This window comes from Lichenostomus cassidix, chromosome 1Aa (genome assembly GCF_008360975.1).
Source record: "Lichenostomus cassidix isolate B80296 chromosome 1Aa, HeHo_3.0, whole genome shotgun sequence".
In the NCBI taxonomy this organism is placed as follows: Eukaryota; Metazoa; Chordata; class Aves; order Passeriformes; family Meliphagidae; genus Lichenostomus; species Lichenostomus cassidix.
Genome location: NC_139480.1, coordinates 5894355 through 5918848, shown reverse-complemented (window position 1 = coordinate 5918848; position 24494 = coordinate 5894355). Strand labels below are relative to the sequence as shown.

The 24494-nt window shown below is 42.6% G+C and overlaps 1 protein-coding gene and 1 long non-coding RNA gene across 2 annotated transcripts; one reads left to right on the top strand and one right to left on the bottom strand.

Annotated features, from left to right (window-relative positions):
• Positions 1–5897: 5897 nt before the first annotated feature.
• Positions 5898–11826, bottom strand: ECHDC3 (enoyl-CoA hydratase domain containing 3). The gene is made up of 5 exons (XM_085082687.1): positions 11661–11826; positions 11454–11575; positions 9208–9305; positions 8177–8377; positions 5898–6389 (listed from the first exon to the last, which is right to left on the bottom strand). Exons 1-5 carry the CDS (start codon positions 11786–11788, stop codon positions 6060–6062), a joined length of 879 nt encoding a protein of 292 aa, XP_084938813.1. The 5' UTR covers positions 11789–11826; the 3' UTR covers positions 5898–6059.
• Positions 11827–13022: 1196 nt separating this feature from the next.
• Positions 13023–23671, top strand: LOC146443103 (uncharacterized). The gene is made up of 2 exons (XR_014856563.1): positions 13023–13155; positions 19660–23671. It is a non-coding gene; the product is annotated as an uncharacterized LOC146443103 (long non-coding RNA).
• The last annotated feature ends 823 nt before the right edge of the window (positions 23672–24494 follow it).

Sequence of the window (24494 nt, the reverse complement as noted above, 5' to 3'; positions counted from 1 at the left end):
AGTTCTGACTTTACACTGAGGTCTCAAAACCAAACCAACAAACAAAAAAAGAAAAAGCACAGTGGTGAGGTCGTGAAAGAGAATGGAGATTAACTCAGAATTATTCACCATGTCTATATTTTTGCAGTATCAGAATAGGGATTTTTGGTATAGGATTAACTCCCTTAAACAACAGATTATAAAGTTTTATTGGCATGAAGGGTGAATTTCATTAAACAGGTACAAGAAACAAAATACTAATATCTAGACTGAAGATCAAATTAGGAGAATGACTTCATGTGTTCATTTCCTTCTTCCTTTCCCCTGTGTTCTTATATATGATTTACTAATTCTTTATTGTTTCTTTCCAGAAGCATCGCTCACTGTCCATACAGAGAATGATTTTGGGCCAGGAAGTTGAGAAGACCAAAGCAGGTATATATATCACATTATCCTTGATGCTGAGAGGGCAGAGTTGACAGGGAAAACATCACTCATCTTTCCAAACATGATTTCATCCACTGTAATTGTTTATAGGAGGACAGGTCTGGAATAAAACCTGAGTGCCACTTTGGAAGACCTCACGCTTTCTCTGTCATCAGCAGCTGAGGCAGCCTGAATGTCAACATTCCCTTATTGCAGGGAATGTGTCCTTAAAAACTCCTTCAGGAAGCAGAGCTGCTCCTGCTCCCTCAGACATGGCCCATTACATCAGAGCTCCTGACAGAGCTCTAACGAGCCCAGTGACAGACTCAGACACTGCCATCCACACCTGTGCTGCCTTCCTGGGAGGGGACATTTCTCCAGCACAACTGGTGGATGAGATTGATGCCTAAATCCATGTTCAATCCCACAGGTTAATCTGCACTCTCATTAAAGTTAGGTTAGAGAGCCGGTGGGAAAGTTTACTTTCAGTTAACTCCACAGCATCACAAGTCTTGGTTTTGGCTGGCTGAGAACACCATCCTGCCTCTAGGAGGGAAAATGAAAGTCTCTCATATTAAGTAGCTATGAACAATAGTCATGAATCAAACCCATTTTAGTAGTGCAAATCCCATTAGTTATTTTATCATCTGGTTCTGTTTTAATGTCTTTTCCTATAACAAACATAATCAGTAAAATATACAATAACCCTGTGATGCTTCCATTATCATGAGTCCAGGATAAAAATATTTAAAATAATTGTTAATATTTTAAAACTCATAGCATGAAAATTACTGCAGTTGGGCACATCAAAGTCGAATGAACTCTTTTCCCCTTTCCAAATACATAGTAGTATTAAGAGTATATTTCTACTATTTTCTTTTTAGAAAATGTACAGGTTTGACAAAAATAATTCCTGATACTGACCACAAGCAGCCAGGAGATGGTACATCATACTATGGAGAGTGAGAAAGGTACAGCTCTGATGGTTTTTTCCTTCATTTGCAAGTGCAAAGCAGGACGGGAATGCATTATTCAGCAGTGAAATTCCGAATTAGTGTAATTGAGATGCAATGCCAGTGGAATCAAGACAAATGAATCCTACTCATTGCAGTATGAGATTTGTCCTATAGCTTTAGGTCTTCATGGAAATGTAACCATTTGTCTAGTCTCCTTATTGCTCAGATAAAGCAGCCAGCATTTCCATGAGATTATTTAAATGTAGAATTATTAGAAAAGTTTACAGCTACAGAGATAGATGGTTTTTACATAAAATCCCTGCTCTTTGTAGCAACCCAGTGTGATATTGAGAAAGATAATGGTCAGAAAGTACATTGCCAGGCTCCTAATGAGAAAGTGTTGACAGTAGAATTACCCCAACATTCATCAAAAAGCCAATAAATGTCAAGCAAGAGCCCTTTGATGCAGTAGCTCATAATTCCTGTTCAGAAGCCTTTGCAGTCACTTCAGGGCACACCATCATCCTGCATTTCTGCTGATTTTACCGAAAACTTTGTTGCTGGAGAAATACAAGGAGCAGGTGTCAGCGTTCCAAGTGCCACTACTGTAGTGCCACAGGCTCGCTGTGAGACCTCAGGCGCAGCACATTTGGCCTCAATTTCCCCATCTGCAATACAGGAATGACAATACAAGAATTACCTAGAGGCAATTCTGTGAAGGACATGGTGCTGCCATCCAAATGCTCAGAAATCATGAGCTAGATGGTAAAAACTCTGATGCTGACTCCTGCCAATGAGGTAGTCATGTATTTTTAATGTTAACTACGTCCAGCTTTTTGGGCCTTTGTAGGACATATTTTCAAGCTCTCTCCTTCACAGCTACAGGAGATTACTTCAAACCAACCCAAAAGTAATTCTTACTCAGGCTGCTGAATTCTGGGTTGGGTGGTCTTAAGAAAACTGCATGAAATTTATGTAAAAGTTTATATAAACTGTTCTTGGGCTCTGTGAAGCACAGAGGGTATAAATACCTTGCCCATTACCCAAGTCCTCCGTTTAACTCTACCTTCAGTACATATTTCCCAAGTGATAGGTGAGGCAGGTTGTTGCCTGGCCCATGGATTAGGAATAACCTTGTGCCATGTGATATTTGTGACTGCTCCCTGGCTTTTCACTTGCCTTGTTCATGAGGGGAGCCTCAAACTACATCACAAATGATAATGATCATATCCTCTAGATTTTGCCTATGTGCCTTTTCTGAAATTTCCAGGTAAAGGCTCACAGCCATTCTAAGGCCTCCATGGATGGTGAGGCAGTTAATTCCATTCATACTGGCAAATCCTTGCTTGCATATCATGACTGATCTCCATTCCAGCTCTTCCTGTAATATATGGATAGAAAATGTGTTCCTGTTGATCATTTCCAAGCATAAGCTGCATCCTAGAGGCTGTACAGATATACAGCCTCTATACAGATAGATTGTACTTAGTTTCCAGAGCCACATGCTATTAGGATGTAGGATGACATGAAACTAGGCTAATTACCTGGCAGACTTTGCTGCAGAAAGATTCTTTAGTAAAAATGGATAGGGTGACAAGGGATAGGCTCCTTGCTATTTTGGGACAAACTCTTCCCTCAGGCAGCAGATAACCATGGTGGTAAGGCTCCCCATCGATCATTTGGTTTGCTGTTTCTTGGCTGTAGTATTTAATTAACAATTCTGGGACTGCTCTGTTTCCCAGGAATAGCCTGTAAATCCATTAAATTAAACAATAAGGGCAGATGTAGGCAAAAATAAAAAGCCCATGCAAGTCAGAAATGAAAAATTAAGTTGTTTTGTCAGTCTTCAGGGGCCAGTCTGGGTATGTTATAAAACCTTCTGAAGCTTTTCTGTCTAGTGGTTCAAGCAAGAGGGAAATGTTCCTGTGGATGCAAACATTTTTAGAACTGATGATTGCTAATTACAAAAGCACTAGTGACAGGACAAGGCAGAATGGTTTGAAACTGAAATAGGGTAGGTTTAGACTGGGTATTAGGAAGAAATTCTTTAATTTGAGGGTAGTGATGCACTGGAGCAGGTCTCCCAGATCAGCTGTAGATGCCCCATCCCTGGAAGTGTTCAAGGCCAGGCTGGATGGGGCTCTGAGCAACCTGGGATAGTGGAAGGTGTCCCTGCCATGGGGTTGGAATTAGACGGTCTTTAAGTTCCCTTCCAACTGAAGCCATTCTAGGATGACCTTATGATTCTATAATTATGTAATTACTTCGTTGCATGAAATACCACAAATCCTGTGAAAACTGAGTTAAAACATAAATATTATTTCTCTTCAAGATCTGAATGGAGTTAATAATGCCAAACCCTATCTCGTGTTGATGGCTATCAACTGCAGAAGAACTTCTACATATCTGAAAGAATGTGCTCATCTAAACTGTCACTTATGCTTTAAGATGGCCAGTGAAACCATTTTATTACTGCAGTTAGCTGGAAAGGGCACTGTTCTGCAAAAATCAGATAATGTACTTATTTCTAAAAGCCTGGAACAAACGAGCCAGTAGAGATTTGCTGAGTAGTTGCAAGATAGCCATTAAATATAAATATTTTTAAAAACAATTTACTCTTTCCTAATGCTTTTAGAGCAGCGTGTGGGAACAGAGTCTAAGTGCAGCATCTTACTGCATTGAAAAGGACATGATGAAGGTTACTGGGCTCCAGATTTAACTCTTCTCTCTCTTAATTGCTCATAACAGTTCCTAACCTATAGAAACTATGTGAGATTGTAAAAAACTTACCCATCTTTCCTGGTAGTGATAATAAATGTTTATATTTTTAAAACAACTAGTGCCAACAATGTACATTTTTCACATTTCTATGGAAACAGTTATTGCTGAATTAAAATTTAAGTTTCCATTCCTAAAATTAAGACTCGCAGCAGAAATGAAAATTTTGTTCTTTTGAACCTCTAGATGGAGGTTTGTGGGGCTGATAAGTATAAATAATACTTCCACATTTGGAGTTTTAGTAGCCATAAGGAAGATTAATTTGATCTAACTTAAGACATCCAAGTCTGCATCAAGCACTTTAGGCTTCTTCTACTGTCAACACAGAAAAAAGGTCCATCCATACTGTGATTCATGTGGTCTTGCTTAGATGTCTGTTTAAGGATGAGATGGATGAGCCCTCATGATCTGGCTATGTGGAACTTCAGAAAAAATGTGTTTGCTGGGAAGTCATCCCATGTTGATCACCATGGATTGATACCAAGGCTCGTATCATTCACGATTATCATCAATAACACATCCTCAGCAAATCTGCAAATAATGCAAAAACACACTTCAATCCAAACCAACCACGATCTTCCCCCTGGGAAGAATAACCAGTACAGGATCCCAGTACAGGTGAGGAGTGGACTGGCAGGGCACAGTCCTGCTGCAAACAGGCTCACAGGGGATGCCTGGCTGAATCCAAGTCAGCAGTGCACTCCCATCACGAGGCAGACAAAACACACACTGAGCACCACTCCCTGGCCAGCACATGGAGGGAGTATTTCGCTCTTCTGCTCAGTTCTGGTGAGGCTGTATTAGGGTACAGCCTGGTTTTGGCACAATCAGTTCAAAAAGGATGTGGAGAAACTGGAACTGGTCCACTGGAGGGCTGCAAAACTGGTTACCCAGAGAACATGACCTACAGGGAGGGTGGAGGAAGCAGGGCTTGTTCAGTCTGGCACAGGGGAGTCTAAGAATGTTCTAAATACAGCCTGTGACTGCTTGAAGAGAGTTACACAGATAATGGAGCTGCATTTTCTTAATAATGTCAGATAATGTAGCAAGAGGCAATGGCCAAAAAATCCTGCTTCAAGGCTCAGATTGGACATTAATAAAAAGTATTTCACCTGGAGGGTTGCAACAGATTACCCAGGGGAGTAGCTGAATCCCTTTTGTTGGAGGTTGTCCAGTCCGTAAATCCATGGCTGAACTGCTCCAGTGCTGCTAAAAGCCCAGCTTTGAGCACAAGGATGAACTTCCCAACTAACACACCAGCCTGAAAAGTACAGCTGGGGCAAGCCACTGCCAAGTGAGAATCTCTGCTGAGGCCCACAGGGTGCCTTTCACCCCGAGCCATGTTCATCCTCCCTGGAGGCAACAGCAAAATTCCCTAGAGCTGGGACAAGTGCTTGAATTGATGGTGGAAAACCAGGATTTGCTGTAGGGGACAAACTGCTGACACATACAGTTGATAGAAGATATAAGGAGCAATGGATGACTGTCACAGGCTTCTGTCTGTAACACCCAAACAACCCTAGATGATTATGATATGAACTACCATCATCTCTGGAATGTGTCCAAACCCTTCAATTCTGTATTAATAACAATAAATGGAAATTCTCATCCAGAGCTATGGGGCGCAGGGTCTGAACATGGTGATCTGAGCTCTCAGTCCCTGTGATTCCCTAAGTAACCTAAGATACCTTAAACTGATTTTTGTAGCACTGAGTGACTTCTAAAACCACAGATTAAATTCATTGCTCAGGAAACACATTTTCTTTGATTTTTCTTAACATTTATTACATACTTAAATTTATTGTGTCTGGCATATATAAGAAGAGAAATCGAACTTTAAGTAAGAACAAAAATATAGTTTCCAAAGGCAACTGCGTGAAGAATCATAAGGCACAGCTAAGGTTTGTTTAGAGACAGGACTCATTTCTTCTCCTCCTGAGAGTGTGACCAGACAGGCTTACGCTTCTGAATAAAGGCTTCGATACCTTCCTGCCCATCTCTCAAAGTCAAATTATCTACCATGACCTTAGTAGTCATTTTGTAAGCAGTGTCAAGGTCCTGGGTTATCTGTCTGTAAAAGGTGGCCTTCCCCAAGGCCAGGACAGATTTGCTGCTTTCGCATATCTTCTGAGAGATTTTCATGGTCTCTTCTTCCAGCTTGTCTTCTGGTACCACCTTGCTGACAAGCCCGTGCATTAACGCTTCTTGGGCAGAGAGAGGTTCACCCGTGAAGAGCATCTCTAGTGCCACCTGAACAAGGAAAAATACTGTATTAAGTCAACCCAGCTGCCTCATTGCTTTGCTCTGTTTGGGGAATTTCAGCCTCCTCCTTCAAGTACTGTTGCTGTTGAGCCGCTAGCAGAGAGAAGAATCCAGTTCTCAGTGGCAAGAAGGAAAGACCTTTATTGTTTTGATTTCATCATATATATAGAGTTTTCAAAAGTCACCCAGATTGGTCAGTCAGACACCTCCCCCTAGGCCTGATTGGCCAGGCCTGCACCATCCAGATCTTGGGACACTGTTTTTAATAACATCCAAACTTTATTTATAAAACACAAAAAGAATTCTCATGGGAAAGACCTGCGCTAGCCACAAAGTACAAGTTACTCTTTTGACAAATGATTTAAATCTTTTGGCCTTTTAAACTGCCAAGGACTTTTTAAGAGGTCTCAGCAAAAAGAAGGACTGGGTCTAAAGCTGGTCTCTTCAAACCTGCCCACTGATTCCAGCTGTCCTAGGCTGACAACTCTGGGTTTCTCTTCAAAAGCCCACAATCTCTAGTGATTGCTGTAGAAATTAAAAGAGAGGTGGGATCATCTACAATGTCAAATGACTGAACTTGGTATTTTAAGCTGGGCATATGTGCAGTTTTTTAAAACACCTGTCTTAGTTTTAAGTTTAGTATGAGTGGTTTTTAATACAAACTTTTTATAGCCACATTATTTCAGTCTCCTGCTGCTTTCAGCATCTGGTACTTGACGTTTGAAACTAAAAAATCCCCCAAATACTCAGTGACTATTCAATGTCATGTATAAATAAAGATTGTTTTCCAAGACTCCTGATGCAGTTGACCAATGCCTAAATCATAAGAGCTGATTATCCTCATTAGCATCTTTGCTCTGGTAGCTACAATGGCAACACTTCTTTTGTTAAATGGTAAAAATCAAATCAGCAGTCCTGGGAGCTGTAGGGAATGTTGTTGCTGCTTTGAAAAGTGGCACAGAGAAAAGCATATCCCACACATTTAAAAAGATAATCCTACAGCCCAGAAATACTATTTCAGAAACAGCTATAACTGCACACAAGAGCAGACTTGGAAAAATCCCCCATGGACTATATTTGAACAGGATGGTCCTGCAGATGGGAAATTTTAAGCTGAAGCTCTTATCCAGCAATGGGATGTGTGCAGTTCAGCCACTGCCTCTCACCAGAGCCCTGCTGGGCTTGGACTGTCTGTCTGCATGAATCCAATTGGATCAGAACTTAAAATTTCTATTCTCAGTTGCAGAAGCTTTACAGATTGTACTATTTTTTGTGCTGTGAGAGATGTGCAGCCACAATCAGTAGGACATAAACCAGGAATACAGTATAGGAGGGTTTTAGATGCTATTTAAAGCATCTTGATCTACAGCCAGGCAGATCCTGCTGGCAGTGAAATGTCACTGCCTGGCAAGAATTGATGCCTCGGTGGGATTGTTATCCTGAACTTGCAGGGGTTTCCTCCTCAGGGGAGAACATCATTGGCTGAAGCCCAGAGCTGTCTGTTGGAAAGGAAAGGGATTGCTGAGCTGCTGGGCAGCTGGGATGAGCTCGTGCTGGGTGGAATCACATCAGTAGGAAGCTGCCTTCCCTAAACAGAGTTCACCCTTTATTATTTTTCCCAGTCCAAAGAGTTATGGAGATGCCTTTTGAAAGGAAGTATTTTGAATGTTCTACCGCAGGAAAATAAAGTTCTGGCAATGGAACTAAAACTCCTAACACAGGAGTTTTAACAATTTTTTGCAAAATCACTAAGAGTATCTGGGAAGGAAGCCTACCTTTCTTGGAAGAGATCTGCCCAAGGCCACGGCTGGTGTGGAGCAGAACAGCCCAATGTTTACTCCAGGAGTAGCAAACTGAGATTTCTCACTTGCCACCGCGATGTCACAACTTGCCACGAGCTGGCAGCCAGCTGCTGTAGCCAAGCCATTTACTTTGGCAATCACTGGCACTGGAATTTTCTGGATTAAAGTCATAACCTGCATGCACAAAAGACAGTGGTCAGTATGAAAATTTAGGAAGACATGATCCTGTTTTGGAAGCCCTCAAAAGTACCTTCCTCTCTATTTACCAAAACCCCCAAAACTGCTAGATCTTCTAACGAAAGGATGATGGAGGACCCTTCAGCTGTAGCTTTCACATATGGCTTTTACAGAATTCCTTAAATATGGTCTTGGCAATGTGTTAGAGATCATTAGTTCTGGAGGAACTAAAACAAAAGGTTTCAAAGTACCTTCTGTTGTCACACTGAACAGGATTAGGGGTCAAATCCTAGCACCACCACAACCCAACGGGATTTTGCCATTCTCCCCAAAGGCTCCAGGATTCACTTTAACTTCCCCACATCCCTGGCCCATGTCTTTGACAAGAACTGGGACAGTCAGTGAGTCACATCTTACTTTCACATTTTCTACTTGATGTTTAAGCTGATCCTGAGCTTTTAACTAGATGCTGGGAAAGAACATTTGATCACAAGTGATTTGAAGGTGGTTATTCATAGATTTCTAGGAAAGACATTGCTCAAATACTCAGCTGCAAGGAACACTGGCTAAATTAAGGAACCCTGACTGTGTCCATTGTTGGAGACATGCACATTGGATTTCTAGCCCTTTTATTTACATGTAGAGAAATCCAGGAAAAACATAATTTCATCCGGATCAGACATTAGAATAGCAGAGCAGCAAAAATCAAGGAATCTGAAGGAACAGTCTGTGCTTTAGCAAGCAGATGACCAATGCTGTCCCTCCTTAAACCAATGCTTGCTCTTAATACCAGGCAAAAGCAGAGGCATTCAAGAAGAACTGCTTACCTCTGCACATAATTCAAATACTTGGGAATGATGCTTCACATCATCTTCACTTGACAGTTCCTTTAAATCATGGCCGGAACAAAATACAGGTCCTTCAGCTGCAAAGAATTTCAGGAAAAGTTGGTCTGAATTAATAAAGAAACCAGGGAAATCAATGTCCCAGCTAAAGGGATGTCAATAATACATTCAAAAAGGAGTTTGTGGAGGGAGGGAGCTCCAAAATATTGCCTTCTGGGTTTTGTGATAACTTTAACTCGCTGCAATGTGACATTTAAGCACAGTAATGCCCATTATAATTTTTCAAGGCCTAGTTTTACTTCCATTACACTTAACTCAATTTAAAATAATGCACTTCACACCTCTGAGCCCAGTTTTACGTAAGGATGTTCAAAACAGCTCCTCAGTAAAATGCAAACTTATTAACTGCAGCAAGGCTGGAGTGGCCTGCTCTCAGACTGATAAATACAGTTAGTTCTTATTTATTGTACCCAGAATTAATAATTAACTTTCGCTAAATAAGCATCAACATTTTTTCTATCATGGCGTTGAAGGTCACAATGGAAAAAGAAAGAAAAAAGGTTATTCTGCTACGGGAGAACCAGAAGGGTTGTTGGGGTGTCTTCTCCATTGCTAAACTGTCATCTAGAGAGCCTCCAGAAGCATGTCCACTATTTGGGCAGCAAAAGAGGAGGTTTCTGTGGAACTAAGCTTTGGATTTGCTAAGATCAAAACACTCTGTTAATGTACTCAATCTTTACAACAGTTTTCCTTTGTCATGAAAATACCTGCCATTAGAATAAACCAGTGTGATGCTTTTCAATCTTTCAAAACTTCTCAGGTATTTGTATGAATGTGACATTGGCAGCTATACCTATGTAGACCAAACCTTACTTAAGCATTTGTTTCTTATGGATCATATTATTGAGACACAATCTATCCAGAAATAACCACACAATCAGCTCATGAGGTTGGCAATATATATCTGGAAATTAATTACATCTGCATTTGAGCCTCATTGAAGAATCTGCTGCAAAGTGTGTGTTAAAGGCCCAAAGCATTCCCTGAGGAATCTTTTATTTTCTTGAAATTTCTTCTTTTGCTTTTTATTCAGCAGGTGAATTAGAAATCAACAGGAAAGTGCAATTTCTATAAAAACCAAACACAACTGTGCTCAAAAACTTCCCAGAGCACTGTACTCTCAAAGAAGGACCTTTAGTGTTTCACAAAATTTTTAACTGCTGTTTCAAATGTATATTTAAACTCACCCCTGTGAAATCAGCTCACTTCTGCTCTCATGTGTGTGCCCTAACACACAGAGTTTTCCCCTATGTATAGGAAACAGCATCATCCTAAATTAATAAACCAATTTATCTGAGATGTTTGGAAGGGGGGCTGAGGAAGGTTATCTTAAAATAGCAGAGGAAAAGAAGATGGCTTAAGTATGGCTCAAGTTTCATTAAGAACTCTACAGGTTAATACATAAATGGAAGGAAACTATAACAGGCTCTGAGAGGCTGTTTTACATCCGTGGGTTATGGCTGTCTGTGGTGTTGATATTATGGACTCTCCTTCCCTGGAGTGTCTTAAAAATAGTTCTGACAAACCATTGGCAAGGATAACGAGGCTGATCCTGGCTCAGAGCAGCAAAACAGAGTACCGGATTTGCAGAAACCCTGTGTTTTACTACAGTCTGTAGCCGCCAGAGAAGGCAACAAATGTCATCCCAGCTCTGCCTGTTCCTGCCCAAAACCCCTATCTGGGAATGTTAATGCTTTACTTTGAGAACTCTTAGAACTTTTGTTTTGGTTGGCTTTTTTTTTTTCAGTTTAAAGTATTCTTTCCATACAATCTTAAAACCAACTAACCCTAGTCCTAAACTGCCGATTGTTTTTACAAAAGGAAGCAACTCACCGACGTGTAAACACCCTCATAGCCCGACTGCAATGCTGACACTTTGAAACGTGTTAATGTTTACACACGCTGGCTAAAACCAGAAGTGTAACAAAACCCTCGTCAGTCGTTAATGCTGTGTTAGGAATGAGGAATTGAGTAGAGGAGAGGGGAAACCGGGGCGAGTACACAGGAACAGCGTGACAGGGAGCTCTGACGGGTGCGGGCAGCGCCGGGAGAGCAGGGCAGCGGTAGGGGAACAACACACAGATCCCCTCCCGCCCCGTTCCCTGCGATTCCCAGCGAGGTTTGGGATTCAGCCCCGCGTTCCCCGAGCTCCCCTGCCCGCCCGGTACCCGCGATGACGATGACGCGGAGCTCCGAGCTCTTCACGTCGTGCAGCAGGTCCTGCCGCAGGCTCTGCAGCATGGGCAGCGACAGCGCGTTCCGCCGCCGCGGGTTGTTCAGGACGATGGTGCTGCAAAACCCGTGAAACACAGCGGGGTTACGGTCAGCCGGCTCCGACCGCGGCCGCGTCCCGGAGCCCCGGCGCCCCCGCTCACCGCACGCCCCCCGCCTGCCGCCGCTCCGTCAGCGCCTCCGCCGGCGGGCCCTGCCCTGCTCCCGCGGCCGCGGCGCTGCCGAAGGCGGCCGTGAGGGGCCTCCGCAGCCGGCACAGCCGGGCCGCCATCGCTGCGGGGTCGCGGTGGGGCCGGGCCGGGCAGGGGCGGAGCGGGCCGGGCGGGCGGAGCTCCGCGGCACAGGGGCTGGCAGCGTGCTGTGGGCCTGAGCGCGGCCCAGGGGTGCAGCGGGGCACTGTAGTCTGGTTGGGAAACACCGCTGAGGTCATCGAGTGCAACCTATGACCGAACACCGCTTTGTCAGCCAGACCATGGCACTGAGTGCCACGATCAGACTTTCCTTAAACACCTCCAGGAGCGGTGACTCCATGCCAGCCCCTTCCAATGTCCAGTTGCTCTTTCTATGAAGAAATTTTTCCCAATGTCCAACCCAGACCTCTCCTGTCACAGCTTAAGATCGTGTCCTCTCGTCCTGTCGCTGCCCACCTGGCTGCGCTGTCCTGTCAGGGATTGTAGAGAGCCTTAAGGTTCCCCCGAGCTCCTTTTCTCCAGGCTGAGCCCCCAGCTCCTTCAGCTGCTCCAAACCCACAGCTCTGTTGCTCATCTCGACCCTCTGCAGCACCTCAATGCCTGTCGTGAACAGAGGGGCCCAGAGCTGGACACAGCACTCGAGGTGTGGCCTCACCAGTGCCCAGTGCAGGGGAAGAATCATTTCCCTGGTGCTGCTGGACACACTGGTCCTGGTGCATACCATATGCGCAGAGCTTCCCTTGCTCCTGCTGACCTGACTCTTGCCCTGTAAGGCCTGGGTGGGCAGTGATAGCATTAATACGTAGCTGGGATGTTGGAGAGCACTCAGAAATGTTAACTTTTGTGATAATTTCTTCAGAATCCACCAGGTATTTGTATCTGCGGCCATGGGATGGAGATTAGGACTGTGCTGAGCCAACGTGTCAGACAGGTGTCAGACAGTGGGATCTATCATGACAGAGAGGACAGTGGTGTCATGCAGAGAAAATGACATCGCTTTGAGGCTGAGAGTAACTGGCATGAGATGAAATTCAGTTCTGCAGCACTGCTAGGGAACTAGGAACATAATTTATTCACTGGGAGCTCATAATCTGGAAATTGTCATGGGAGAAGCCTTGTGTGTTCTAATTGGTTCTACAGAGTTAGTCTGTAGTCCATATGATGCATTCAAGAAGACAAAAAAAAGGCAAATGTGATTTTAAGAGGTGATTTGGTGATTTTAAACTTCAAATGTGATTTCAAAATTCAGAGTATTTTAGGGACATACAGGTACATTCACAGCCTGTCTTGATTATTGCTTATGCTTCTGGTTACCTGTATTCCAGAAGTGAAGCTAAAAGAGAATGTGGATGAGCATCATGTGGATGAGGCAGCTGGTGAACAGTCTCATCTGCCAGGAGGTGCTGACAGGCCCAAAGATCAAGCAGCCTTGTTCCACAAGATACAGGTACCCTAAGATGGAATAGATTTATGTCCAGCATATGTTCCTTGTGAATGTAAATCTGTGCTCCTTCTTCCTGATCTCCCTGTTCTTGTGAGTCACTGCAAAGTACTTGTAGGTTCCCAGATGTGTCTCCGGTTTTCACCAGTGGCTGTTGAACCCTTGCAGCTTTTTTGACTGTAGTGGCAATTGAGGCTTCTCAGTTGTGAGCATCAGCCTCATAAAAGAACCACTTGAATTTTGTGATTAATACTATATTTACTTGTACAGATAGTAACAATTTAGTGTGGGGATGCTCTTCCTGCTTACTGATTTTATAGTGACCCCTGAGATCATCAGGCTTTGTGGCTCTGCTGTAAGAGCAACAGTGCGTTTATGTACATTTATGTACCTTTTTTCAGTGTTGAAGGTCCCTGACAGATCTGAGAGCTAATTCTGCTCTGGGCTTTCCCTACTTGACCATTTTCTTTTTCTCATGGTTTGTGCCTCATGGTCAAGTCACTGAAAAGCTCTTCCAAAATATACTTCTAATATGCGGTGGGGATCTGTAGCAAAAAAAGGAGAAAAATTTGGAAGCAAATGAGATCACCTTATATAGATCTCATAAGTTTTCAAAGTCCCTGCTTGGTGTGGCAAAGAGTAGCACACCGAGAACAAACACAACATGTGTGCTTGCTCTGGGAGGAGTTCCCAAGCCCCTGAAACTCTGACCACTGACCTCTTTCAAGCTTGTGAATACCACCTGATTTTTTTTTCTTTCAGTTCCTTCTCTTTCTCCATCTGCTTGTCCTTTTTCTGTCCATCTCCAAGGAAAAAAGTTTTTGTGGTCTTCTCCAAAAAGCTTATTTCTTATATAGTGTTTCCAGCTCTCTGGAAATCTGATTGACAACCTCATGTTTCCTTTCACACCCACCCCCATGACAGATTGTTTTTTGGCTGCAGCTTCCCCAATACATTTAGCAGGCCTGCTGCTGCCTTCTCTGAGAAAGTACTGCAAAAACTTTCTGATTTCAGGCAGATTTCCTTTTTATAGCATTTGCCAGCAGCATTGTGGTTATGGCTGAGCTCACACTTTCAACTGGAGATAGCCAGGAGCCAGGATTGCAAGTACCAGACAGGGCTTTTCTAACCTTTAGCTGTATTGATCCTTAAAAAAGAAGGGAAATTACAAAGAATATAATGCAACTTCATCCTTAGATCATCACAGAAACTTTCAGGGTATCACACTGTGCAGGAAAAGATGTTTTGAGATTCAAGTGTTCTTAGCTGCTGTAAAGCCCTCTGTGGTCTCCATCGTAATGTTGCGGGACAGCATGCATGGACAATAAAGATAAAGGATCCCTTCCTTTATGAAGCACAGGCATTTATTTGGGTCTTTATTTCCTTGGCTTTCAAGGAGCCCAGATGGAATATGCATCCTGCAGGAGCACCTGCTGCTATGAATAGCAGGTCAACCCAGGGCAAAGGCAGACCATGTTGGGATGCAGCTGAAATGGAAAACACATCCACATCCACATCCACAATGTGTTAATTAGTAAATATATCCATAAAGACATTTCTCCCTATTAATTGGAATGCTATGATGAAAATTTGGGACTATTTTATGGAACATGAGGCAGACATATCCTTAGCAGAGTTTCATGCAGATTATCTCTTGTCAAACGTTGGCATTCCCAGAGGATCTTGTGACCTGATTTTCAACGCCGCTGAAGGCATTCAGATTCCACTGGGAGCCAGAGGGGTTTGGCACCTTTAGAACTCAAAGACTGCTTAATTCTAGTCAGGTGTGTAGAAGTTCCAGGATAACAGGGAGAGCAGGGCCCTGTTCTTGCACCCAGGCCAAGGAAAATAATTTATTTCCGTGCTTTGTGAATTCTGCTAGCAAAGAGATAGACTAGTGCATCATGGTTTCTCTGATGTGGAACCCTTCATGACTGACTAAAGAAAAGATGAAAAAAGATTTTGTATTTTTGTTCCCATTTAGCTAGGATTCTGAGCTGTCCCAGCACCACAGGATGGGTTCTGTCTGTGTAACATTTTTCTGTGTCCTTAGACAATTTATGTTTTCGCTATTTCTATTAGGACAGAAATAGCATAGAAACTTCAGGACAATACTTAATTGTCCTGGGAATTTCTACGGGCATGAAGCCTTTTTATTCTATTCACACCTGGAATTCACATGACTTTGCTACCAAGCCTCCTTTGAGTCCTAGCCCTGGTTTTTTTTCTTTGAAAAGTCAGAGAAATGTAAATTGTATATCAGTCTTCTCTTTATAGAGGCTGTAATTATTTGAAGTAGTAATTAAAAGTCAGTTACAGGATTAATGTATAAGAGACTACCAGAAATTTTAGCATGTACTTTAAGAGAAAGTTATATTAAAAAAAAAATTATTATTATTCTGAAAGAAAGGCTTTGAATCCAATTCTACCTCCATGACTGCTATTGAGAATTTGCTGCAGCCTGTGAACCAGGCTAATCACCTGCCATTCAGGCTTATATCAGGTCCTTACCTGGCGGTACTGCTGCCTCCTGCCTTTACATTTAGCGTTCCTTCAGCAAACAATCCAGTGTCCTGTTTGCTTTCGACATTAAACATAAAGCTCCCAGTGCCACTTGTGCTGCAGTGTTTTGCAGTTTCTGCTCAGAGCTGTTTCCCAGACACAGTGTGGCAGCACTGCTCCGTGTAATGGGCGCTGCTCATTTTCCCTTCTGCTTGCGAGCCAGGTGATCGACCAAAGTCCTTTTGTCACTACACTCATCCCTGCTCCTCTTCATTTGCTGTCTTTCTCTTATCCTCCCACATTCATCTTTTATCTTGCATTGTCCTCACTTTTAAAGTGATTTATATTTCCCTGGCGTTAATATTAGATTTTTTGAATGTGCCTTCCAATTGTGAGATTCTTAAGATGTGAACAATGACCACAATTATAAAATATGTGAGGCTATAACAGGCTTGGAAAAAAGGTGATATTCACTCCTGCCCTCAGAGGATCTAACCTCAGGTCCCCAATTTAGATACTTAATCCTGCAAGGCTCCCTACACAATCAATAGAGACATTCTCTCCCCCGCAGGGCTGGTCAGTGTCTAAATTGGCTGCCTGCTCACAGTGCCTCTCCAGGCTCCTCCTGCTCTCCATTCCTTGCATCAGTGTTGGGGTTTAACCCCAGGTGGCGACTCAGCCCTGCACAGCTGCTCACTCACCTCCCCCAACAGGATCGGGGAGAGAGGCAGAAGAGTAAAAGTGAGGAAAGTCATGGGTTGGCATAAAGATAGTTCAATGGGTAAAGCAGAAATGGTGCACACAGGCAAAGCCAAACAAGGAATTCATTCCCCACTTGTCAGGTGTTCAGCCATCCTCAGGACAGCAGGGCTCCATCACACATAACAGTGACTTGGGAAGACAAGTGCCATCACTCAAAATGTCCCCCCCTTTCCTTCTTCTTCCCACAGATTTATGTGCTGATTATAACCCCATATGGTCTGGGATATCCCTGCGGTCACTTGGGGTCAGCTGTCCTGGCTGTGTTCCTGCCCAACTCTTGTGCACCCCCAGCCACTGGTGGGGTGGGGTGAGAAGCACAAAAGGCCTTGACTGTGTGTAAGCACAGCCCAGCAATAACAAAAACATCCCTGATCTATCAACAGTGATTCCAACACAAATCCAAAACAGCCCCATACAGGGTACTGTGAACAAAACCAACTCTGTCCCAGCTCAAATCAGCACTGCAGGGAACCAAGGCAAACTGGTCTAAAGCCTCTTGCAGGTGATGTGAACTTTGCCCTCACCCACATGAAAGGTACAAATACCCAGGGACCTCACTAGGAGAAGGGAGAACCAGAATCCTCTCAGCCTGATGATTCTCTGAACTGTATCTTAGGATTCACTTCCAGATGTCAGTGTCTCTCTGCTGTGGTGACAGACAAAAACATTGCTGTGAATGAAGAGGTAAATTGTAGCAACTGTTTGGGGGCAAGAGCAAAAGTTGGCCTAAAGTTGTCCATACTTGGGAACAGCCACTGCTGTGGCCTGGCTTTGCTTTGCTCCAAGCCCCTTCTGCAAATGACAGTTCTCACCACAAAATTGCACTCTCTACCCTGCTTGTCCCTGCCTCTGCTAGTAACTACTTTACTGTAGCAAAATACATTGAAGTTTCTGGACTCTTCCGGTTCACCTGTTTCCTGCCCCTTGGCCAATTTTCAGGTAGTTTCATTTTCTTTCAATCCTTTTCATATTAGAACCAGGGAAATGATTCATTTTTCAATTAAGTTGGTTTTTTATCCAATAAGAATACCAGAATCTTACAAATGAGCAAGAGAATGACAGAATCCTAATAGTTAATGGTTCCTTGGCACCACCAACATCACAAGGTGCACAGGGATAACACAGACAACATCCACCTTGGGTAGAAAAGTTTTCAAACTTCCTGAAAAAATTAGTTCAGTCAGGAGCTGAAGGCAGTCATGTCCACACCAGACTGGGGCAGGAGGAGGAGGATTTTAAGTGTCCTTGCAACATTTCTTGCAAGAGGCTTGACACAGAACGCTGCTCATTAACGGGTTGTTGGTGACTTATGTATCTTAATGGTGTATATTTTACCTTATCTTACATCTTGTCTCCCCTTTGCTGTGTCAGATGTGGCAGCCATGAGGCAGGACAAGGAGTCACCAGGGAAGCTGCCAAGTGCTTGTGTGCATTTTCTCTGTGGAAGGAAATGCCAGGCAGCAGGCTGGGCTCAGACCATCCAGCTGGCCCTGATACTCTCACTGCACACTTTATCTTATCAAGGCCACACATGTTAAATTCACAGTGTGTTGGCACAAAGGAAGGGGCGATGGCCTGATCCAACACAGCTGTCTCATATTGTGGAGAAACATCCTGTAACTCTCTGTGTCAAAGTGCTCGTGGTTCCTGTTTCCAAGCAGAGGAAACAGTAATACATAATGAGCAAAGAAAATTATTTTGTATTTAGGAAATACTAACTCACACATTAAAAGGGGCATTTTTATAATAAAGAATTATTTGTGTTTTGAAGCAAAAAGAAAAATCTTCAGAAGATTATGTATGCCAGTCCCCTGGAATTGTCAAGAAGATTGGAAGAGATGTTAAAAGTTGCAGGAAAATTATTGCTGAGAAGAACAAAAAGACAGAAATGGATGCTTGCCCTGAGGAAAAGGCTGCAGCACAAGCCCAGTAATGATCTCTTTGGTGTGACCTTCTGACCAATCCAGGGATGTGCCAATTGATACATGGTGCTTGGAGCTAGCCCTGCTCTCACCCAGCCAGCAGCTATGGGCTGTGGAAAGGAGCTGAGGCATGGACTGTTTGTGTATGAGCCAAACAGACACTGAGAGAGAGGCTTCACATATGTGGAAACTTCGGTGTCACTACTGTGATGGTGCATGACAGAACTAAAATTAGCTGTAAACAGTGTTTACTAGTTCTGTAGTTGAAGAAGGAACCTGAGTTGCTCCATCCCTACAGCTCTGTGTCACCTGCCCTCCCACTTCGCCCCCATTCCTTCAGTCCTCCTGACCCTTCCTTGAGCACATGTGCTGTGGTGGGAAGAGTGCAGGGTTTTGGCAGGTCAAACACAGCCCAGTGAACTCTGTGTCTCTTCTCTAATTTGAGGTGGTAATTTGGGTCTCCAGTCTCTGCCCAGCTATTGGTGTTCTTAGGAGAGGTGGATACTTAAGATCACTGAGAACCCCAGCCTGCTGTTAAATGTAGCAGGAGACAGACAGTCTGATCATATTTCCACAGGAAACCAGGCTAAAATAACCTTCACGATCATGTTAAACTCCTACATTTAAAATTACACCATTGTTGGCATGAACAGCCTCCTGCACAACAGCAACACTACAGTGAACTAGAGATTTTCATCATTATCCATCTGTTTTACTGAGAGCTGAACCAATTAGTACTGGAAAGGTTCTTAATATGGCAACACACTTATCAATTATCAATGAACATTTTAATAAACTAATCCCATTAGTGAATTTTTAGAGTTTCATTTATTTTAAACAGCTGACTGACTAGTCTATCTTTGTTTTTTATTTTTACTTTTTCATTCCACTTGCATGAGAAATTTGGGCTTGGGCTTCACAAGACAGCAGGAGAGATGTGCATGCTGATTTCTCCCTCTCTTCTCATCAGAGGCAAGGAAATCAAATGCTTCCTCGATTTACATCCTGCTTAATCCCACTGACATTAATTTACTTAAATCTGGGTACATAATTTGTTCAATTAGATCTGTACAGTATGCAAAATACGAGGGTTTGGCTAGGTCTCTTTGAAATAATGTAGTTTAATTTATCACTTATTTTTAAACATGGCCACCTGTGTTTCTCCTTCATCAGTGTTTATATGCATAGTTCTGGAGGAGGCAAAAGAAGACTATTCCTAAGTAGTAAATTTATTTAAATTTGGACTTCAGCGATCCTTGTGGTTCCCTTCCCACTCAGGATATTCTATGATTCTATGACCTTTTAAAATTTCTTCTTGTTTCAGGAGTACCTTTTGTGCTTGGCATGTTCAGCTCCAGGAACTTGGACGCCTCAGCTGACACTACTGTTCCCAGCAGGAAACCTTCAGGGACATGAACAGCATGTATTTGGACATCTGAGACACATGAAATATGATTATATGAATTGTGGATGTGAAGTTTTTCAAGTTCTTCATGTTTTTCATGAACATACAGATTTGGTGGTTGACAGTGGCACAATGTTTCATTTGAATTGCTGAGGATGGAAGGGTTTCTGACTTTGCAAGGCAGCTGAATCCCAATTCTGTTTGGAGCTGGTGGCTGTATTCTTACGGATTTCACTGTCATCAGGTTTCCATCTGCCAGCGTTCTGGACCAGGCACAGCAATTCTCAAGCACTGACGTTAGTGGCAACTCATGACAGTTAATGAAGACCTACTTTCAGTTTCTGGATATACAGTGCCATCCAAACTGGATTGGAACTAGATGATCTTTATAGTCCTTTCGACCCAACCCATTCTGTGATTCTATGATAATAATGTCGGTGTAGTCTCAGAGCCACAACAGTACAAAAAGGAATTTAGACAGCACCTTGAATCCCCAGTGCTCCCAAAATTACAGAGGTACATAATTGCACAGCTTTTTGATACTGGAAGACCAACTACTTTTCTTCAGTGCACATTAGCACTAATCAGTTGTCTAGATCTGGACCAATCTATAGAAGTGAAATTACAGATACACTAGGAAGTTGAATCATGTTTATTACACCAGTGCCTAAGGCTGAGAAAGTATGAGGCTCTCCCCAAAAGGCACTGTACTCCCTGCTCCAAAAAAGCTCAAAGCTGGAGAAAAGCAACTGAATGTGTTTGTAAAGTGAAGGTGGTAATTTGAGAGCAAGCATGTAGGTTATGTAGTACCTCGGTAAAATAAGAGTCAGTTTGAGAATACAAACAGGAAGAAGAGAGAAAGGAGAAGAGACACTGAAAAGAGGATTGTTTGAGTTACAGTCCCAGGAGCGGAATGAAGCTGATGTAAGAGATTTTGAGCACAGGACAGTGAATGTGGGTGAATGGTGAGCCAGCACTGCAGAGTACCTCTGGGGGTGGCTGTCACTCTTGCTGTGACAGCTCCTCTCATGGCTTGCTTCTTCCCCATCTGAGAGCTGGGTCCCTCAGAAATGGGGATTGCTTGCAATATAGGTGTGAGCCAGAGCATCTATAGTTTGGTGGGGTTTTTTTTTCTGAATTTCCTTTTAGAGCAGATTTAATGAGTGAAACACACAGAGTACACAGAGGGACATTTGCAATACTATGTCGAAAATACTGCCCCAGATCTAAAGTTTAGGAGCTAAAAATGGGTATCCACATGCCAAACTGGAGCAACTCTAATGCTGGTTTTAAATGAAATCTGACTGCTCACAGCCTCATTGATGAGATGTTGTGATGCTCCCTTGTTTCTTCACTACATCAGCTCTAAGCCATCTCAGGATCTGACCTTTGCTGAGGGAGTTCTCCTGTAACACTCTGAGCTCCCTTGTCAGTTTCTTCCATCTGCTCTAGCAGGGATTAGAATTTGTCTCGAGGAATCCCCATTTTCTTTTTATAGCTTCACACTGATTCACCATGGGAAGGGGTTCAGTTTTGAGGAATGTTGCAGGCTCTGAATTACATCCTGCTCAGCTGCACACCTACAGCTTCCACTCATTTGTAAAAAAAGACTAATATGCATCCAAGAGGGTAATTTGGTTCTGTTCCTGTTATTAGACCTGCATGATTTGATAGTACTCAGAAATAGTTTCTGGTTTTTGGACACTTATTATCATTGGAAGACTTTATTATTCCTTGTAGAAAGAGGCAAGCTTTTGAAGATGAAGAATAATTCTTCTCTCCATATCCTAAAGTTCTACTGTTCCCTTTCCAGTTATGTCCAAACATGACAGCTGGCAGTCTCCTTTCTTTGTACGTGCAGGTAATTTGTAGCTGCATTCTGTCCAAGATTACAAATAAACCAGAAAATGGTTTTTTTACCTCTTTCTTTGATCCAATTCCCATCCCCCAAAAGGAAATCAAGCAATGTCCAATCCTGCAACAAAAACCATAAAGAATAAGATATTGTTTTAATACATTTTAAAAACATGTACTTACTTAAAAACTCTAGGTGTAGCTGACCCAGCTGTGGGTAGGAGAATGCAGTGGATGAGCCCATCTCAGTGTCCCTTCCAGTTATGTTTTCTATGATAATATGATTAGGATGAGGATAATTATCAGCAATATCCAGTGTGAACACAGGAGCAGATTGGGAGTGCTGCCTGATTGCAAGGTATTTGTCTGACATTCATTGTCATTGCATGAAAATGCTTTAATAAGCATTGAAAACATTTAGTTACATGGACCATCTCTGGCAAAAATAGACTGTCTGACGTGCTCTGTATAAATGCCAAGTGTTTAACACGTGGACACACAATGCTGCCACCTGAAAACACTAAAACCTCTAAATCCTTGATTCTTATTTGCAACAGAAATACCAAGAATCTTTCACTTTGAAGATTCTCTAAGAATCTTTAATGTAAACATTTTCTTACCAGTATGGATGAACAATGACAAAGTGTGTTTTTTCTACTCAAAAATAGATAATGACCTTATAATCATGAAAAGGACTAATGAGCCTGATCTTTTTCTACAAATGCAGATCCTGTTCTGGCACCTGAACAGCTGAGTAGGAGGTAAGTGTATATTTAAAGACTAAATACCACACAGACACAGCAGATTCCTGTTTGTTACTGGTTTATATTCAGTTCTCAGTGCACTTCAGATTATATTTTCCAAACACTTCTCTCCATTTTACTTCATCAAAGTAATTCAAATCTGTATTTTAAACCTGTGTTTCTACCGAATTGTCTGGAAGCAGATTCATTTACCTAATGTAAAGGTTAGACTCAGCACGCAGATTAAGACACCTAAATTTAGGTGTCTGCACGTAGCTGCTGACCTGTGAGCTGTGGAAGCTCTGGCACGGCCAGGAGGCACCGGGGCTCGTTAGCTTGAGAGACTCACTCACTGGTGATCAGATCTGAGCAAGTACTTATGGAGTCATTTTCCAGCGTAATCAATGAAAGGCTGGGCAGTGGGGCTTAGGGTGGCATCAATCCAGTCACCTGTAAGTGTTGTATAATGAGCTGCCTTATGCCCTCAAGCCCTTGGAGTGCCCTCCCTGGTTCACGCACAGGCACATACACTGTGGACCTAAGGCCCTTTAGGTTAAAGTTAAATGAGATCCATCCCACCCCCAGTGGGTATCAGATGAAGGGATCCTCTCAGCTTACTTCTTGCAGGAAACACCTCTGCACATACCAGGCTTTTCCCAGCTCTCCCACAAAGTCTAGACAAGAAGGAAAAAATATTTCTTCTTTATGGACAATAAGGGTGTGGGGGTGTGACCAACTTCTTCCCATGGAAAAGACCTGGGGGTGACTGATGCAGCACACTACACGAGTGTGCTTTTCTATCTCAATGCATATGTTTCAGAACAAAATTATCAAGAAAAGGCTGACGCAGCTTGTGTGACAGATTTTCCTGACTGTGTAAAAAGTCCAGGATGTATTTTAGGTGACGCATTTTGTGTCATTTAATTAACTGATACTGTGGCTATGTTTGCCCTGCCAGAGGATTTCTAAACTCTTTGTACCAACTAATTTTAGTTGAGACATAGTACAATGAACTTACTCCATTTTCTGCATTTCCCAAATTCAGATTTCACCCTTTATCTTAACTGAAGCAGCAGCAGCACCATGTACTTTCCATTACCTCCTTCCCTGCTTCTAATAAAAATTCAACTATGGGTCAAATCCTTGGCTGGAAAGAGTCTATACAGACCAGGATCTGCTGTGTATAAAAAAGTTACAAAAACAGGATGTGTTTTATTTGACTGAAGTGAACTTAATGGTCAGGGGTCGTTTTCATTTAAGACACATTTTTTCTCATGGTTTTCAAATGTATTTTGTTTTTTAAATGACAGCAAGAATAAAATGCATTTTTCTCAGCATTTTTTCTTAAGGATCTCAAGGCACTTTGCTGGCAGTAATTTGCTAGATCTTGCAGCATCCCTATATAGTGAATATGTCACTGCTGGCCTGGCCTTATCTGCTTTCTCAGCTTTCAGTCTTATTTCCCTCCAGTGGGAGGGAAGATCCTGGGTGCTTTCCAATCTAGAATGATTGAGAGAAACATCATATATTTTTATGTACTTTTAAAATTGTCTTCTTTTTTTCCTGTTACTTGTATTTGTCTTCATTTGTCTCCCAAACTGAAAGCTTGGTAATGAATTCTTCCTTTATTTCACTGGCATACTATTCTTTTCTCTTGTATTTAACTACTCCCCAGCAAGTCTCCGGTTTGCCTGTTCCATTCATTCCCTCTGGAAGAGTTTTCAAGTTTTGAAAGTTCACCTCAGGAAGATTTCATAATAAGAACTTGAGGAAAATAATATAATCTTGCTTTAAAACACTTCCTTCCTCTGTTTTGCTGATGAATTATAACAATTCACAATACCATCTGGCCAGCAACGGGTACAGAACTTATTTCATTGTTTTAACTGTATTTGTTTTGGTTGTAGAACACATAACGCAAGAATTCCCCCACTGCTGTTCTGTGATCAGACAGACCCAGAGTAAAACATGAGATCAAGATGTGCCCAAATGTCTGGAACTGGGCTAGAAATAGCCTTGGCGAATGATCTGTAAACTTAAATTGAATTAGAACGTGAGTCCTGTGGTGGAGGGCAAAACGCAGGTCTGAATTTTCCAGCTTGATCCATTTTCTAAAATCAGGCAACAACTGAAGAGAAAGCTGACCTTCTCCTTCTT